Source organism: Nomascus leucogenys, chromosome 14 (assembly GCF_006542625.1).
Source record: "Nomascus leucogenys isolate Asia chromosome 14, Asia_NLE_v1, whole genome shotgun sequence".
Lineage (NCBI taxonomy): Eukaryota > Metazoa > Chordata > Mammalia > Primates > Hylobatidae > Nomascus > Nomascus leucogenys.
The window spans coordinates 79192183-79205226 of record NC_044394.1 but is presented as its reverse complement, the minus strand read 5'-3'; the positions used below and the strand labels follow the sequence as shown (position 1 = coordinate 79205226).

General features: G+C 47.0%; 1 protein-coding gene across 3 annotated transcripts; it reads right to left on the bottom strand.

Annotated features, from left to right (window-relative positions):
- Positions 1-3133: 3133 nt before the first annotated feature.
- Positions 3134-10895, bottom strand: LOC100592149. Of its 3 annotated transcripts, XR_004033237.1 has the most exons (5): positions 10787-10895; positions 9913-10035; positions 9228-9391; positions 5825-5993; positions 5203-5387 (listed from the first exon to the last, which is right to left on the bottom strand). XR_004033237.1 is itself a non-coding variant. In XM_030826950.1 (3 exons), exons 1-3 carry the CDS (start codon positions 10122-10124, stop codon positions 3604-3606), a joined length of 426 nt encoding a protein of 141 aa, XP_030682810.1. In that variant the 5' UTR covers positions 10125-10168; the 3' UTR covers positions 3134-3603. The 3 variants fall into 3 exon arrangements, 2 of the variants coding, with proteins under 2 accessions (XP_030682810.1, XP_030682811.1); XM_030826950.1 differs by lacking the exons at positions 5203-5387; positions 9228-9391; positions 10787-10895 and adding an exon at positions 3134-3648 and having other exon boundaries at positions 9913-10168; XM_030826951.1 differs by lacking the exons at positions 5203-5387; positions 9228-9391 and having other exon boundaries at positions 5744-5993.
- Between the last annotated feature and the right edge of the window lie 2149 nt (positions 10896-13044).

Here is a 13044-nt window from a genome sequence, read left to right as displayed (position 1 = left end):
TTAAATTAACTTCTGCTCTACCAATACAGTCACCAAAACGTCAAGAGTAACAAGAGAAGGAAACTTAATTCTCCAGGATCTCTTACAGCATAAGAAATCAGGTCTTGGTAAGAAAAATACTTACATAAATTGGTTGGGTATAAAATTCACAAATGTTGAGGAATCATGTGTTAGACATAAAGCTGAAGTTATCCCAGAGGAGGGAGAGAAAAGGCAAAAAGCGTGGGCCTTTTCTAATAAAAGACTGAGGGGATTCCTAGGAGGGGGTCCTATCTCAGAGAATGATTCTCCGATAAAGCTGCTAAACTGAGAAACAGGCTTGAGAATGACCTTCCATGAAAACAATGGCATGGACTAGGGAGGTGACATTCAGGCAATGAGGCGAAGGGAGGCTGAAGGAAGAAAGCACTAAGGAAAAGAAATTGCAGGAAGGACTCTGAATTCTTCCAAGGCCATGGAATGAGGATTCCAGTCAAATTTGACCAGATCCCCCTAGGCAGGAGCCCTGCTGACGGCTGGCTCACACAGTAAGGACCTTAACTCAACTGGGTGTGGACTGATGAAGCCCTACAGCCAAGCCACAGGAAAGGAGGGGTAGCTGGGGCAGAGTAGTTGACTCGTTTCATACCACCCTTCAGGTGTCTCAACCTTACATCTCCTGAACATCTGCAGTGAAAGTAACCTACTTTCACCTCTTAGAAAACATCCCAGTTGGCCTTATATCATATAGGAATTGTGTTTAGCTTCCTCCAGCTCCCCTCCCCTCTGCTTTACACACCTGCCTTGAGAACTAGGACCTAGAGAAATGTGCCTTCTCCCAGGACTCAGCCCCATGTCTGGCCTACCATGGAAACTTACTCACCTTCTTTCCTAACCTATAAGGCGGGGGTGGTGACAGAGATCATACAGGATACAGGAGAGGTAGTGTGGCATAATGGTTGGCAGCAGGGCTAGGGCATAGGATCACACTGGTGTGTGCCACAATTTTGATCCTAATTTCTAGGAAGAGCAATCATCTCTTAGAGCTGTGTTAGAGACTACATGAAAAAAAGAATATAAAACTGAGTGTAAGAGCTGGCATATAGTAAGCCTCAGTGAATGCTGTCTACTTGAATAGGTAATGCCCTCTGAGAGTGTGGATAACAGAAAACAAAAAAATATCTTGGAGGTAAATCACCTGGAAATCAGCTCAGCTGGGCTGGGAAAATATTGGAAAAAAAAACAAATCAGCACCGGGAACCCTCCAAACGACCTGGAGCAAGAAGGTCTTGGCATGAGAAAGTCCTCTTTGTCTTAGTGAGAGACTTAACTGTTGAGAATGCAGGCATCAGCTAAGTGGACTGGGAGATGCAGGAAGGTAGGGGAAGGCAGAGGCACTTCCCAGAAATCTGGAAATTACACAAATGACAGAGATCATCAGTGGTGGCCAGTGTGCTTCCCACTTCTTTCATAGTACTTGTTTTTTGCAGGCACTGGCTGACAGAATAGAGACAGCAAGGTATAGCCCTAGACCAAGGCCCAGCCCATAGGATGTAAGTGAAAGTGTGTGCTGCAGCTTCTGGGAACCTTCTTTAAGAGACAGCGGGTGTCTGCCCTTTGCCACGTCTTCCTCATTCCTCTTTCTTGCTGGCGGGAATGCAGGTGTGATGGGCAGCGCTACAGCAGTCATCTTGGACCTAGAGGTATCCTGGGGAACAGAAGCCCATGTGGAACCACAAGAAAGAAGAAGCAAAAAGCAATGGAGGCCAGACACCCCAGCGTCTAGCGTGTTAGATAAGCAAAGTCACCCTCACTCCAGAGGACACAGAGAAAAGAGGGAAGGTGGTATCCAGATTTTTATGTAAGAAAGAAATAAACCTCTATCTAGCTAAAGCCACAGTTATTCTGGATCTCATTTTATGCACAGTCCAACTCAACCCTCAAAGGTAATAACTTACTCTACCTATGTGGCCGTTGATGACACTTCCACTTACCAGCCTTGGCTGTTCATTATATTTCTATTCAAGTGTTCTGGGATGCTAGCATTTATTATAATATTAATCTTATTTTAACAGTGTTATAATCTCACTCCCATTTAACTGCTCTTCAAAATGAAGATTGAATGTCAGTTCTACTATTGTCCAGCTTGCCTGGATACTGTAACAGTTTTCACATACTTATTTTAAAATAAGTGGGGATTGGGGGAGCTGAAACGGAGCTTCTCAATTTTGCCCAGAGTAGGCCTAAGGAACACCTTATTCAGCAGTGGGAACACATACAAATAAAATACTACTTTAAAAGGGATCTGGCCTCCCTTCATCCAAAAGAACTTCGTCTCCTAACACGAACTTGGCATTCTCTGTTACTCACCCAATGTAAATTGGTTTTCTTTCTGTGTGAGCATTGATTTGCAGAGATCACCGAGTGCAGGGCAGCTCCTGATCTCAGGCCGCGATGGCAGCGGCGGCCCTGCACGTTCAGACAGCTCCTCTGTCTCCGCGGACTGGGAGAGACAGCCTGCTGGCCCTCCGGACCATGCTACCGACCCAGGCCGGAAGGAGAAACGAAGGCGGGAGAAGTGATCCCAGCCAGGTGGTGCTCGGCACTGCAGCATGCCATTGTCCTCTTGACCGATGGGACTTCACCTGGTAAGGGCTGGGGCCCCCACCCCTCCACTGTGACTGCTGCTGTCCAGCATGCTTGGGATTCCAATTCATCTATTATTTAGTTGGAAGGGATGTTTTTAACACCTTGTGTGTTCAGGCTGCTTTATTCTTTCACCAGCCTTCACAGGTATGAATCTAGGTAATCTTCATAACAGCTTCTAGAAAGTAGGTATGGAAGATACTGTTCTCAGTATTTCAAATGGAGGAAATCAAGGCTCTGAGAGTCACCTCCTATAACTTCTGTAGCTGGAGCCCTGCTACCTCTTGCCTGGCCTCAGGACAGCGGGGAAGCTACGACAAGTGCATGGATAGCAGCTGGGAGGGGAGGCTGGCAAAAGGCTCTCGGTTTCCCCCTGCATGCTGCCCTCCCTGGCCCCGCCTCTGCTTGGAGTCCCCAACAGGCAATGTCAGCCCCACACAAGACAGAGATCTGGGGCCTCACACTTCACCTTGCCCACCCCTCCAAGGGCCCAGCAATTACTCAGGAATCTGACTTTGGTGATTTAATTGCTTTTCCCTTAAATATGAGAAATAGATGTAATTTCTCCTCTTGTTCTTTTACTACAGCCGGAGTGGCAAATACTACCTACTGCCAACAAACACGGGCATCCACTCTGTCTTCAATGCGTCTTCCGTGAGACATTTGAACGGAAATAAGACGTGTATCAATTAGAATGAATAACCAAGGGGGCCAAGAAAGGCCTAGACTGAAGAAATAAGTCAACATGTGAGTTCTCCGGCACAGGCCCCTCCATGGATCCGGCAGTCGGCTATGCAGCCGGTGGACGCAGATCCACAGCTCTCGGGCTGATTCAGGACTGTGCAAGCATCGCAGAAGCCACGGAGCTGGTGTCCTGGGCATCCTGGCAGTTCTTTTCACGTTGGCACAAATGAGCAATGCGCACGAAGCTGCGCCATCTCCTCTGCTGCGATTTCGCTGCCGAAGAGCAGAGGAAGGTTAGGATGCAATTAACAGAGCGGAGTGACCTGCGACGGGGTTAACCTGCATAACAGAGGCAGCCATAAATCAGCATCCCGGCCTCAGGCACGCGCCAGCAGAAGGAAGTCATGCAAGGGGCTTTAAGTCAGCCAAATTGACAGCACCAACAGATCTAGATGGTGTTTTCTTTTCTAGAACCTAGAATAGGTCTTTAGAGACAGATGGACGCTTGGTTTCCGAAAACTGTAAAACAAGGAGGCAAGATGCAATATGCACAGAGAATTAATGTCAGTTGTGTTTATGGCTTTTTTTCCTTGCCAAAAAAGAGTAGATTCCTTATTCTCATGTGGTGAAAGATGTGCTCTGTTTTCTTTAAAATCTAATCATACTTTGGGTAACAAAATGGAAAAATATGAACATTCCTTTTTTTGAGAATTGATAAAAGCTTATCTATGAACTGACATTAAATCATGATGTCAAAAAAACAAGACCATTTGTTGAATGCTTATTATGTGCCAGGTGTTAACCTACCTTAGCTCTTTGATTTTTTCACACTTTTCAGAGGTAGGTTTAGTGGGGACCATTTTGCAGATGATGAAACTGAGGCCCATACAAATGAAATACGTTTTCTAAAGTCACACAACTAATTAGTGTAAGAAATAGAATTCCAACATTCAAAAGATACAAACTGAAAAGTTACTATTTACCATGCAATTTTCATACCACTTCACATCAGTATTGGTAAGAATTTTACATAGGGTAAAGGTGTCATGGTATAAACTACCTAACTGGTTTTTTAGTTTGTTTGTTTGTTTGTTTTGTGACAGAGCCTCACTCTGTCACCCAGGCTGGAGTGCAGTGGCACAATCTCAGTTCACTACAACCTCTGTTTCCTGTGTTCAAGCGATTCTCATGCCTCAGCCTCCTGAGTAGCTGGGAATACAGGTACCCGCCACCATGCTCGGCTAATTTTTGTACTTTCAGTAGAGATGGGGTTTTGTCACGTTGGCCAGTCTGGTCTCGAACTCCTAGACTCAAGTGATTCGCCCACCTCGACTTCCCAAAGTGCTGGGATTACAGGCATGAGCCACCATGCCCAGCCATCCTAACTGTTCTTGAGGACTGATCCTGTGTGGGTTATCTGACTTGCACTGTTTGAGAGAGTCATTAAATCCTCATGGTCAGAACTCAGTGTGTATTGTTCTTGCTACTCCTTCATGAATCTGTCTTAACACCCGTGCTGCCTCTTTATTTCCACACCCATTGTAGAGGTAAAGAAAGTAAGGCTCAGAGCATGCAACTTTCCCATTATCTCACACAGCAAAGAAGTGCCAGAGCCAGGGACACACTGAAATGCTCTCGAATCCTAACACCCACATCTTTCCCACTTCTTCACACAGATTCCATCAATAATTAAAGACGGAAGAGAGCCTGTGGCTGTGCCTTCTAGATTCCTTTATTTACTTATTTTAAAATAGCGTTAAGCTGGTCAGTAGCATGCACCTGTAGTCCCAGCTACTCAGGAGGTTGAGACAGCAGGATTGTGGGAACCTAGGAGTTCAAGGCTGTAGTAGGCTATGATCACATCACTGCATTCTAGCCTGGGCAACAGAGTGAGACTTTGTCTTAAAAATAATAATAATAATAATAATAACAATAATAATAATAATAGAGTTGACCAAAGTCAGAAGTAGGTAGGGAAGGAACCAAGCAGGTGGACTCCAGTCTTGTGAATGCCCGGTGGCTGAATGTCTAGGAGTTTCTGCCACAAAGAAGGGAGGCCAATACCTTGGGTGTTGAGGCTGCAAAAGGAATACCATAGCATTTCATGCAGAAAACTACACATGGATTCAGGGAAAGAAGATTTGGATAAAAAAGGATTGGACCTTTGACGTGAAATATGAGCTCCAAAAGGCTCACAAGTGGCCAGGGTTACTAAATAATTAATCAAGAGCAGGCGGGTGGCAGTTTGAAATGTAAATGGGATGGAGGAAGGTGTGATGCTGTCATTCAGGAGAGACTGATGTGGCTGGAGCTCTGAGCCACTGTACCAGCTCCCAGGAAGGCATGGGCGCAAAGGAGCAGCGAGGCTGTCCGACAAAGGGCCCCAGAACCCCTAATTCTTGCCTTTGACCTGCGGTTCACTTTCATGTCCCTGTCCCTAAAGAGATGTTAAAAAATGATGAAGAACTGGCTAGGCATGAGGGAGCTGAAGCGAAGCCATCTAAAGAAATGTTACCTGTGTCAGGCAGCAGCAGACACACTTGAGAACACCTTCAATTTTCCTTACATTTTCCTGCTTCTTGAAAAAAAAAATGCATCTTTTGTCTGTCCTCTCCCCCTTTCTTCCCAAATTCTCTAGAGTTCTTCCTGCAAGTGGTTCTGTGTGACTCAAAGGCAGACAACAGCTGCAAGCAAAGGAACAAAAAAGAAGATTGACAATAGGAAAAGGGGCAGGTGAGAGAGACTCCCTTTACCTTATCAAACCAGAAAATGCCGTGGCTTAAAGAGCAAGAAAATAAAGTCTGCAGAAGATGAAATGTCTCTCCTCTGACTAAACAGTGATCAAAAATCTCTGTTCGAGAAAAATACGACTGCTTGGCACTCAAATGACAGCGTCTTAGATCTGGAAGTAACACTCACGCCTAGTACTTAGTGGGTGCTAGATGTATATTCATTCTTTTTTTGTGTCCATTTCCTTGTCTATTACACCTTCCTGCACAGGCCAGCCAGCCTCCCCTTAAATCGGCTAGTCTCTCCAAGCTTCAGTGTAAGCTCTGGAAAGCAGAGACAACTCTGATGCCCACCTGGTAGGGCTGTGCATGTCAAGGGCTGAGCCCATGCCCGGCACGGGCATGAGCTGGTGTAGTGATTATTGTGTTTGTCATTCCAGACTTAGGAAGCAAGATGTGCACTACTTGGCTTTTGTGGGGAAACTGCCAACACTTCTGGGCAGCAAAAGCACAGGGTTCCAGGCAGGGATGGCAGGAGAGGCAGCTGGTGAGGAGGGGGGCCAGGGCGTCTGCTGTGTGAGGAGGGACTTGCTGAGGCCTGCGGAGGTTGAAGGGGGAGGCAAGGGTGGCACAGCCCCCACTGGAGAGCAGGCTCAGGAGGTCGTCACTAGGTGCCCTGAGGATAGGGTGGAGGGAGGGAGTGGAGAATGTAAAGGACCCTGAGGTGTGGGGCCATTTGTGCTCCCCAGCACCACCTCACTGCCTAGGCGGGGGGCAAGGGGGCTGGGAGGGGTAGGGGCCACACTGCCAGCTCCTTCAGGGGCTAAGTCTATGGAGGAGGTTTTTAGCAGCCCGGAGGTAGAACTGGTGTTTTCCGCTTCTTCCTCCTGACAGCTGCTCGCCGCCTCCTGCCCCTTTCCTTCCTCTCCATTCCTCTCTCTCCCCATCTCCCTTTCTCCTCTCCCTTGCTTTAGCTTTCTTACCTTCTCTCGCAGAACAAAATCAGAAATGAATCCCTCCCCTAGAAGTCCCCACCCACCATATGGGCATTTCCATTCATTTTCCTGACATTTCTGCATTTTGCAGGAGGTTGTGACCATGCAGGCCAGGGCCGGCGGCAGGAGCAAGGGCAGCTGAAACGAGGCAAGGGCAGCTCAGTGTGGTTCTAGGGGGTTCTGCTCCCATCCCATCTCCCTCTCTTCACCCTGCTGCACTCATGCCCATTACTTCAGATACTGGCCAAATGGAAATCTGTTGACTTGTACAGCTCTGGCTCCTTTCTGAATAGGATCTCATAAAAACACACAAAAGTAATCCGTAATAGAAATAAAAATAGAATAGAGCCAAGTGCTGCGGTTTTTCCTCTTATGTAGCACAAATTGCTATGATGCACACGTTGTTTCAAATTTAAAATCCTGGTTCTTAATGCCTTTCCATTCAGAGAGACAATATCACCTAACTCTTAAGTTCACGGACACTTCCTTTCCAAGAATTTATTACATGTGGTGTGTATTTCTTTAGGAAGTTTATCTGCTTCATAATTTTAAGAGTCTATAGGCCAGGACTTCTAAAACTCAGTAATTTAACTATTTCTGCTATAAAATATACATACAGAAATTGTATCAGCTAGAAAAATACTAATTTTGAGAAATCAAAAGCTAAGTTAGATTTGATTTGGGGAATATTTTCCAAACAAAAGAAAATAATCCTAAAGTCAAAACTCTGAGCTTTTTGTTATATTGCAAGGAAAGCATGTAGAGGAATTGGGTTGTATTGTGTGTGTGTGTGTGTGTGTCTTCTCAAAGAACTGTAGATTTACACACAGAGCATTGTAACCAACTTCATCCCCATCTAGTATGCAGTGAGAAGCTTGCAGCTTAACCTTGAGTGAGGAGGATTTAAGTTCAATATCAAAAAAAGAGTTCCTGGCAATAAGGGTTGTAAGGACATTTGTAGAGGTTGCCTAGAGGGACTGGCCCACCCTTTCCTGGAGAGCTGTGCCACTTGTGTAGATTCAGTCTAAGGTGAAAGCCAGGAGAAAATTTCCCGGATTATCTTATCCCACAAACCCTCCCAAGACCATCTGGACCTCCACGTGGGTTAAAGGGTAGATTGAGTGCACCAAGGCCAAAGGCCAGCCCAGACACTTGCCAGCATGGAATCTTGAGCAAGTCATATGCTCAGAATCAATTTTTCAGTTACAGGAGAAACATGGGAAGAACCGTACATCCCTCCTAGGTTTGTGGTGAGGCTAAAGAGGGTGGAAATGTGCCTATTAGGGTGGGGCCTCCTACAAGTATTGGTCACTAGTAGGTGTTGCATGAAATTCACAGATGGAAGGTCATGATCCCTGCCCCCAAAGGGATTAAAAACCTGCAGAAGTCCAAGGCAAGCGGATCACAAGGTCAGGAGTTCGAGACCAGCCTGGCCAATATGGTGAAACACCATCTCTACTAAAAATACAAAAATTAGCTGGGCATGTTGGCGGGAGCCTGTAGTCCCAGCTACTTGGGAGGCGGAGGCAGGAGAATAGCGTGAACGAGGCAGAGGTTGCAGTGAGCTGAGACGGTGCCACTCCATTCCAGCCTGGGCAACAGAGTGAGACTCCATCTCGAAAACAAAAACAAAACCCTGCAGAGGTACTAATAAAGTTTGCAAGTCCTTGGTCAAAGTTGCAATTTTTTTCTCCACACCTGAGAAATCTGTTAAGTTGTACAAATAAATAATTCAAAGGCCAAAGTACCACATATCTCATCTTAGGTGATCAACAAGTTCACGCCAAGCCCCAACAGCCCAGTGCTAAGGAAGACCACAGTGTCCACGTGAGCAGTGACTCCCAGCTAAACTTAGACTCAGTATCTGTCCATACAGAGGATCAAACATCCCAGAGTTCCACCTAGAGGAACCTCCCTGATTGACCCCATGAGTGGACTCCTCGGTAACATTCCCACTGTGAGAAAGTCTGCCAGACCCAATCAGGGTCTTCATGCCAGAAAAGATGCAGCTCCAGGAAGCCCTGGCTCTCGTGGCCAACTCTGAGGTGGCAACCCCTCAAAACCTGACCAGAGAAAAGGCCAGTGCAGCAGTACAGGCCTCATGAGCAAAGCACCACCACCCACTCGCCTTAGGAATGCACTTCCTCTTTCCCCTCAACATCCCTGTCACTAACTGACTGAAAGCCACACTCACAATGAGAACAATATCTGGGTATCTCTGGTCATCATTTCGCTTTCCTCCGAAGCTGGAATAATTATCCTACAGGTATCAGCTGTGGCAGAATGTGGCCGGAGTTTGTACTACAAGAATATTCCAAGGGGTTGCAGTGAGCCGAGATCACATCATTGCACTCCAGCCTAGGAGACAGAGCAAGACTCCATCTCAAAAAATTTACAAATAATAAAAAAAAAGAAAGACAAATATCACATTTTTTCATTCATATGTGGGAGCTATAAAGGCGACTTCATGGAGGTAGAGGATAGATGATGGTTACCAGAGGCTGAGGCTGGGAAGGGTAGAGGGGAAGGAGGGATTAAAAATGTGTTGATTAAGGGGTACAAAAACACAATTAGATAGAAAAAAATAGATCTGGTGTTCCATAGCACAATAGAGTGGCTACAGTTAACAATAATTTATTGCATATTTTGAAATAACTAGAAGAGTAGAATTGAATGTTCCTTACACAAGGAAATGATAAATGTTTAAGGTGATAGATATCCCAATTACTATGATTTGATAGTAATTGTATGCTTGTATCAAAATATCACATGTACCCCATAAATATGTACAACTATGATGTATTCATAAAAATTAAATTAAAAAAATATGTCCAGGGATATAACCTCAGAGGTAAGGTAGTATCTGGATGAAAACTTACTGGGCACAAGAAGCTCTGCACCCATCTTGAGGATGGAACCGAGGACAAAGCTGGTCTATCTTGTCCCCACTCACCATTCCTTCCCTGTTGCTGGTGTCTTTCCACAACATAAGGCTCAGGCCCCTGAAATGGCAAGAAACCTCCAATTTACAGGAGCCACAGGACCTACCTCCAACACCTGGTGGAATGAGCCCCCACAATTCCCAGCCCATAGACACAGGGAGGCCTCATCTTCTGGAATCCAAATACAGTACGACCTACCATCTTCCACCAGAGCCATCTCAGGTGTCTCACTCTCATCACTAAGAATTTAAAGTATGATGTCTTTTTTGCATAAAGTAAAATTCAGGAAAAATAAAAATGTTTATGGTCTACATATTTGTAGGAGTTATATGTAAAATATACATATACAGAATGTCTTCAGTACACAGGAAGGAAGGGTAGCAAAATGCTTTCTTGGTGGCATTGCCTCCTCCAACTACTCACAAAATAGTGAAAAATGAATATCCTGCTAGATCCTTTCTGAGGATATGTGTGGAAAGGATAGAGGACTATGTCTGTCTCTCAACCTCAATCCGGGACACCAGCTGCGTGCACATGGCCTCAGATGCCATCTCTCTGGGCCAGCCTCTGTCCGTCCTGGGCTGGTAGATGGTTCCTCAGCCCCAGCCTGGCAGGGTCAGCTCCAGTTGGAGAGACAACTACTGCTCAAACTTGAACGAGGGAGGTTATGTTCAAAGAACTCCACCACCTGAACTGAGGTTTTTGCTCCTGAACTTACTAGATCGATGTTTGCATTCCTAAAGCTTGATGACTGCATATTGCTTACCACTGTTATAGAGAAAAGTTATTCCTGACGCATGCCGTAACCTACCTGAATGTGAGACATTTCGATTTAGAAAGAGCCCATGAACTCAGCCCTGGCCCTCTCTCTACCTGGTACCTCTTCCTTGAGCTTCCCCAAAACTCACGCTCCTTTGCCAAAGTGCCTAAAAAGAGTAGAAAATGAAATGATTAAAACTCAAGAACTCAGGAAGAGGGCATGGGCCACAATAAAACATGTTCTGTACTCAGAATCCAAATATCAGAGTTCAAAACCCACACTCACGCATGACCAGCTGTGCGACCAGGACCCAGCCTTTTTACCTGAGTCCCAATTTTCCATGCTCACAGCACAGACGTTCCCAAATTCTCTCTGCCTTCCACGGATCTAGGGGTAAGGCTTAGATAAGATAAAGCACTTGACAGTCCCCAGACCAGGCCCTACCCCCGCACAAAGTGCTCTGTGCAGGTTGATTGTAAAGTACTGAGGGAGCATCTGCTAAAATCACACCACTGATGACAGCAATCGGGGTTTAACACTGCTAAAAAGTCTGTGTCAACCTGTAAAAGAGATGGCAAGATCCTCGATCTTCTCTGAAGCCACACCCTTTGCCTGTCCCTAAGGCTTGCTCTCTGTGGGAGAATACAGCTGCTCTCAGCCTTTTAAACCAGGGCCCAGAGAGGCACTACCAGAATACCAGATTACCGGGGAGGCAGGGCAGCCGAGGCTCCAAAATGGAGGAGGAGCCCCCTGCTCACAAACCAGGACCTGCTGTCTGCCTAGAAGGGCTCTAGCAAGAGATGAAACCCCTTAAGCCACAGTCGGGGTAAAGGATCAGACAGTGAGCTCCTCTCCGGCCCAAAGCACAGTGAGGACAGGGACCACACATGGACAGGAGTGCTCTCCTGTGACCAGGACAGAGCTTGGCACTAGGAGGTGCTCACCAAGTGCTGAAGAATGCCTGAATGCCCTAGGCAGAGGAAGTGTCGCATATGCCAGCTCCAGGGCACTGATGGGAGAGCCACAGAGAGCCCCAGGATGCAACTGTCCCACAGCAATGGGGCTAGAAGTAGAGGGAGGAGAGCCTCCAGGGGAGAGAAGTGGCCAGAGAGCCTCTGTTTGCTTTGCTTCCATCCACTGCCCACAGCCAGCCTTGCAGCAGCGCTTCTGGCTCCCTTCCTCAGCCACATTGCCGAACAGGCAGGCCCGGCTGTGGCACAGTCTGAAATGCCCAGGCACAGCACGACTGCTAAATTCTCGCACTCCCTGGACTCAGCTCAGCCCCACACCGCGCATTCTTACTCTCCTGTTTTGGGGACAGATTTTACAGCCCGTTCGCATCTTCCCAAGCCTCGCTCAGATCTGGGCACATGGCACAGGAAAAAGCGCCGCTGAGCGGATCTAAAGAACAGCGGGTGTCGGGGAGCCGGAAAGCAGGAATCGTCTCAGCAATCCGTCTCTGGATTGGGAGGAAGAACATGTTCCTAAACACATTTGCTCACAGCTAGGGAGGCGGCGCCTCTTCTGAGGGAAGCCACTCCCTCTTCCCATAGCCTGCTCCTGGCTTTATTGCTCTTCTCAGTCACTGCCATTGCCCTCACCTCCTCATCAAAATCTGCCCCCTTCTCCCTCTCTGGTTCTCTCCCCTCAGCCCTGCCTATCTTATTAACACTTTCTAAACACGTCTCCAATCCACTCCTCCCCCTCTCTCCAGCTCCAGGACAACCTCACAGCTGCGTCTATGGACTGCCTCAGTATCCTCCCTGCTGATCCTGGGGCCCACAGCTCACCAGCTTCTGTCCTTCCTTCTAATCCGTACACCAAGATGTCCCAAAATGTTCTTCGTGAAGAGTAAATCTAACAGTGCCTTCTGAAGGCTGAAGACCATTTGTGACTCTCCACGGCTCCTGTTCTCAGCCCAGGCTTCAGTCCCCCTAGCAACACCAAACTATCACCTTCTGAGCACTCACCAAAAACCCTGCTAAGCCCTTTCATGAAACTTCCCATTGAATCCTCACAACGTCACTGGAAGGAGGCATTGCCGTCTGCATTTTACTTGTGAGGAAGTTGAGACTGGAAGGGCTCCATCGTTTATAGACAGCAAAGCAGTAGCCCAGCTGGGATCCTCAACCAGGCAGGCCTAGGCCTACAGGCACTGGCCCTTCCCACCTCCAGTGGCTCCCAGGGCCACTCAGAAGTTTCAAGTCCTCCCCAGCTTCCCAAGGACAACTGCAAGGAGTTTCTCACTCCCTTCCAGGTGTCCCCATAACTAAAGGATGTGTCCCTCTGCAGCTTAGTTGTACGTCTGT

Bases quoted from the DNA above. Each gene is read 5' to 3' on its own strand.
- LOC100592149 (XM_030826950.1), bottom strand. From the start codon at position 10,124: ATGGGCTGGGAATTGTGGGGGCTCATTCCACCAGGTGTTGGAGGTAGG. The intron at 5,994-9,912 runs GTAAGTTTTCAT...CTTTGCTTGCAG, and splicing joins TGCAGAGCTTCTTGTGCCCA to CTGTTGTCTGCCTTTGAGTC. The intron at 3,649-5,824 runs GTAACATTTCTT...TCTGTTATGCAG, and splicing joins TCTGCTGCTGCCTGACACAG to GTTAACCCCGTCGCAGGTCA.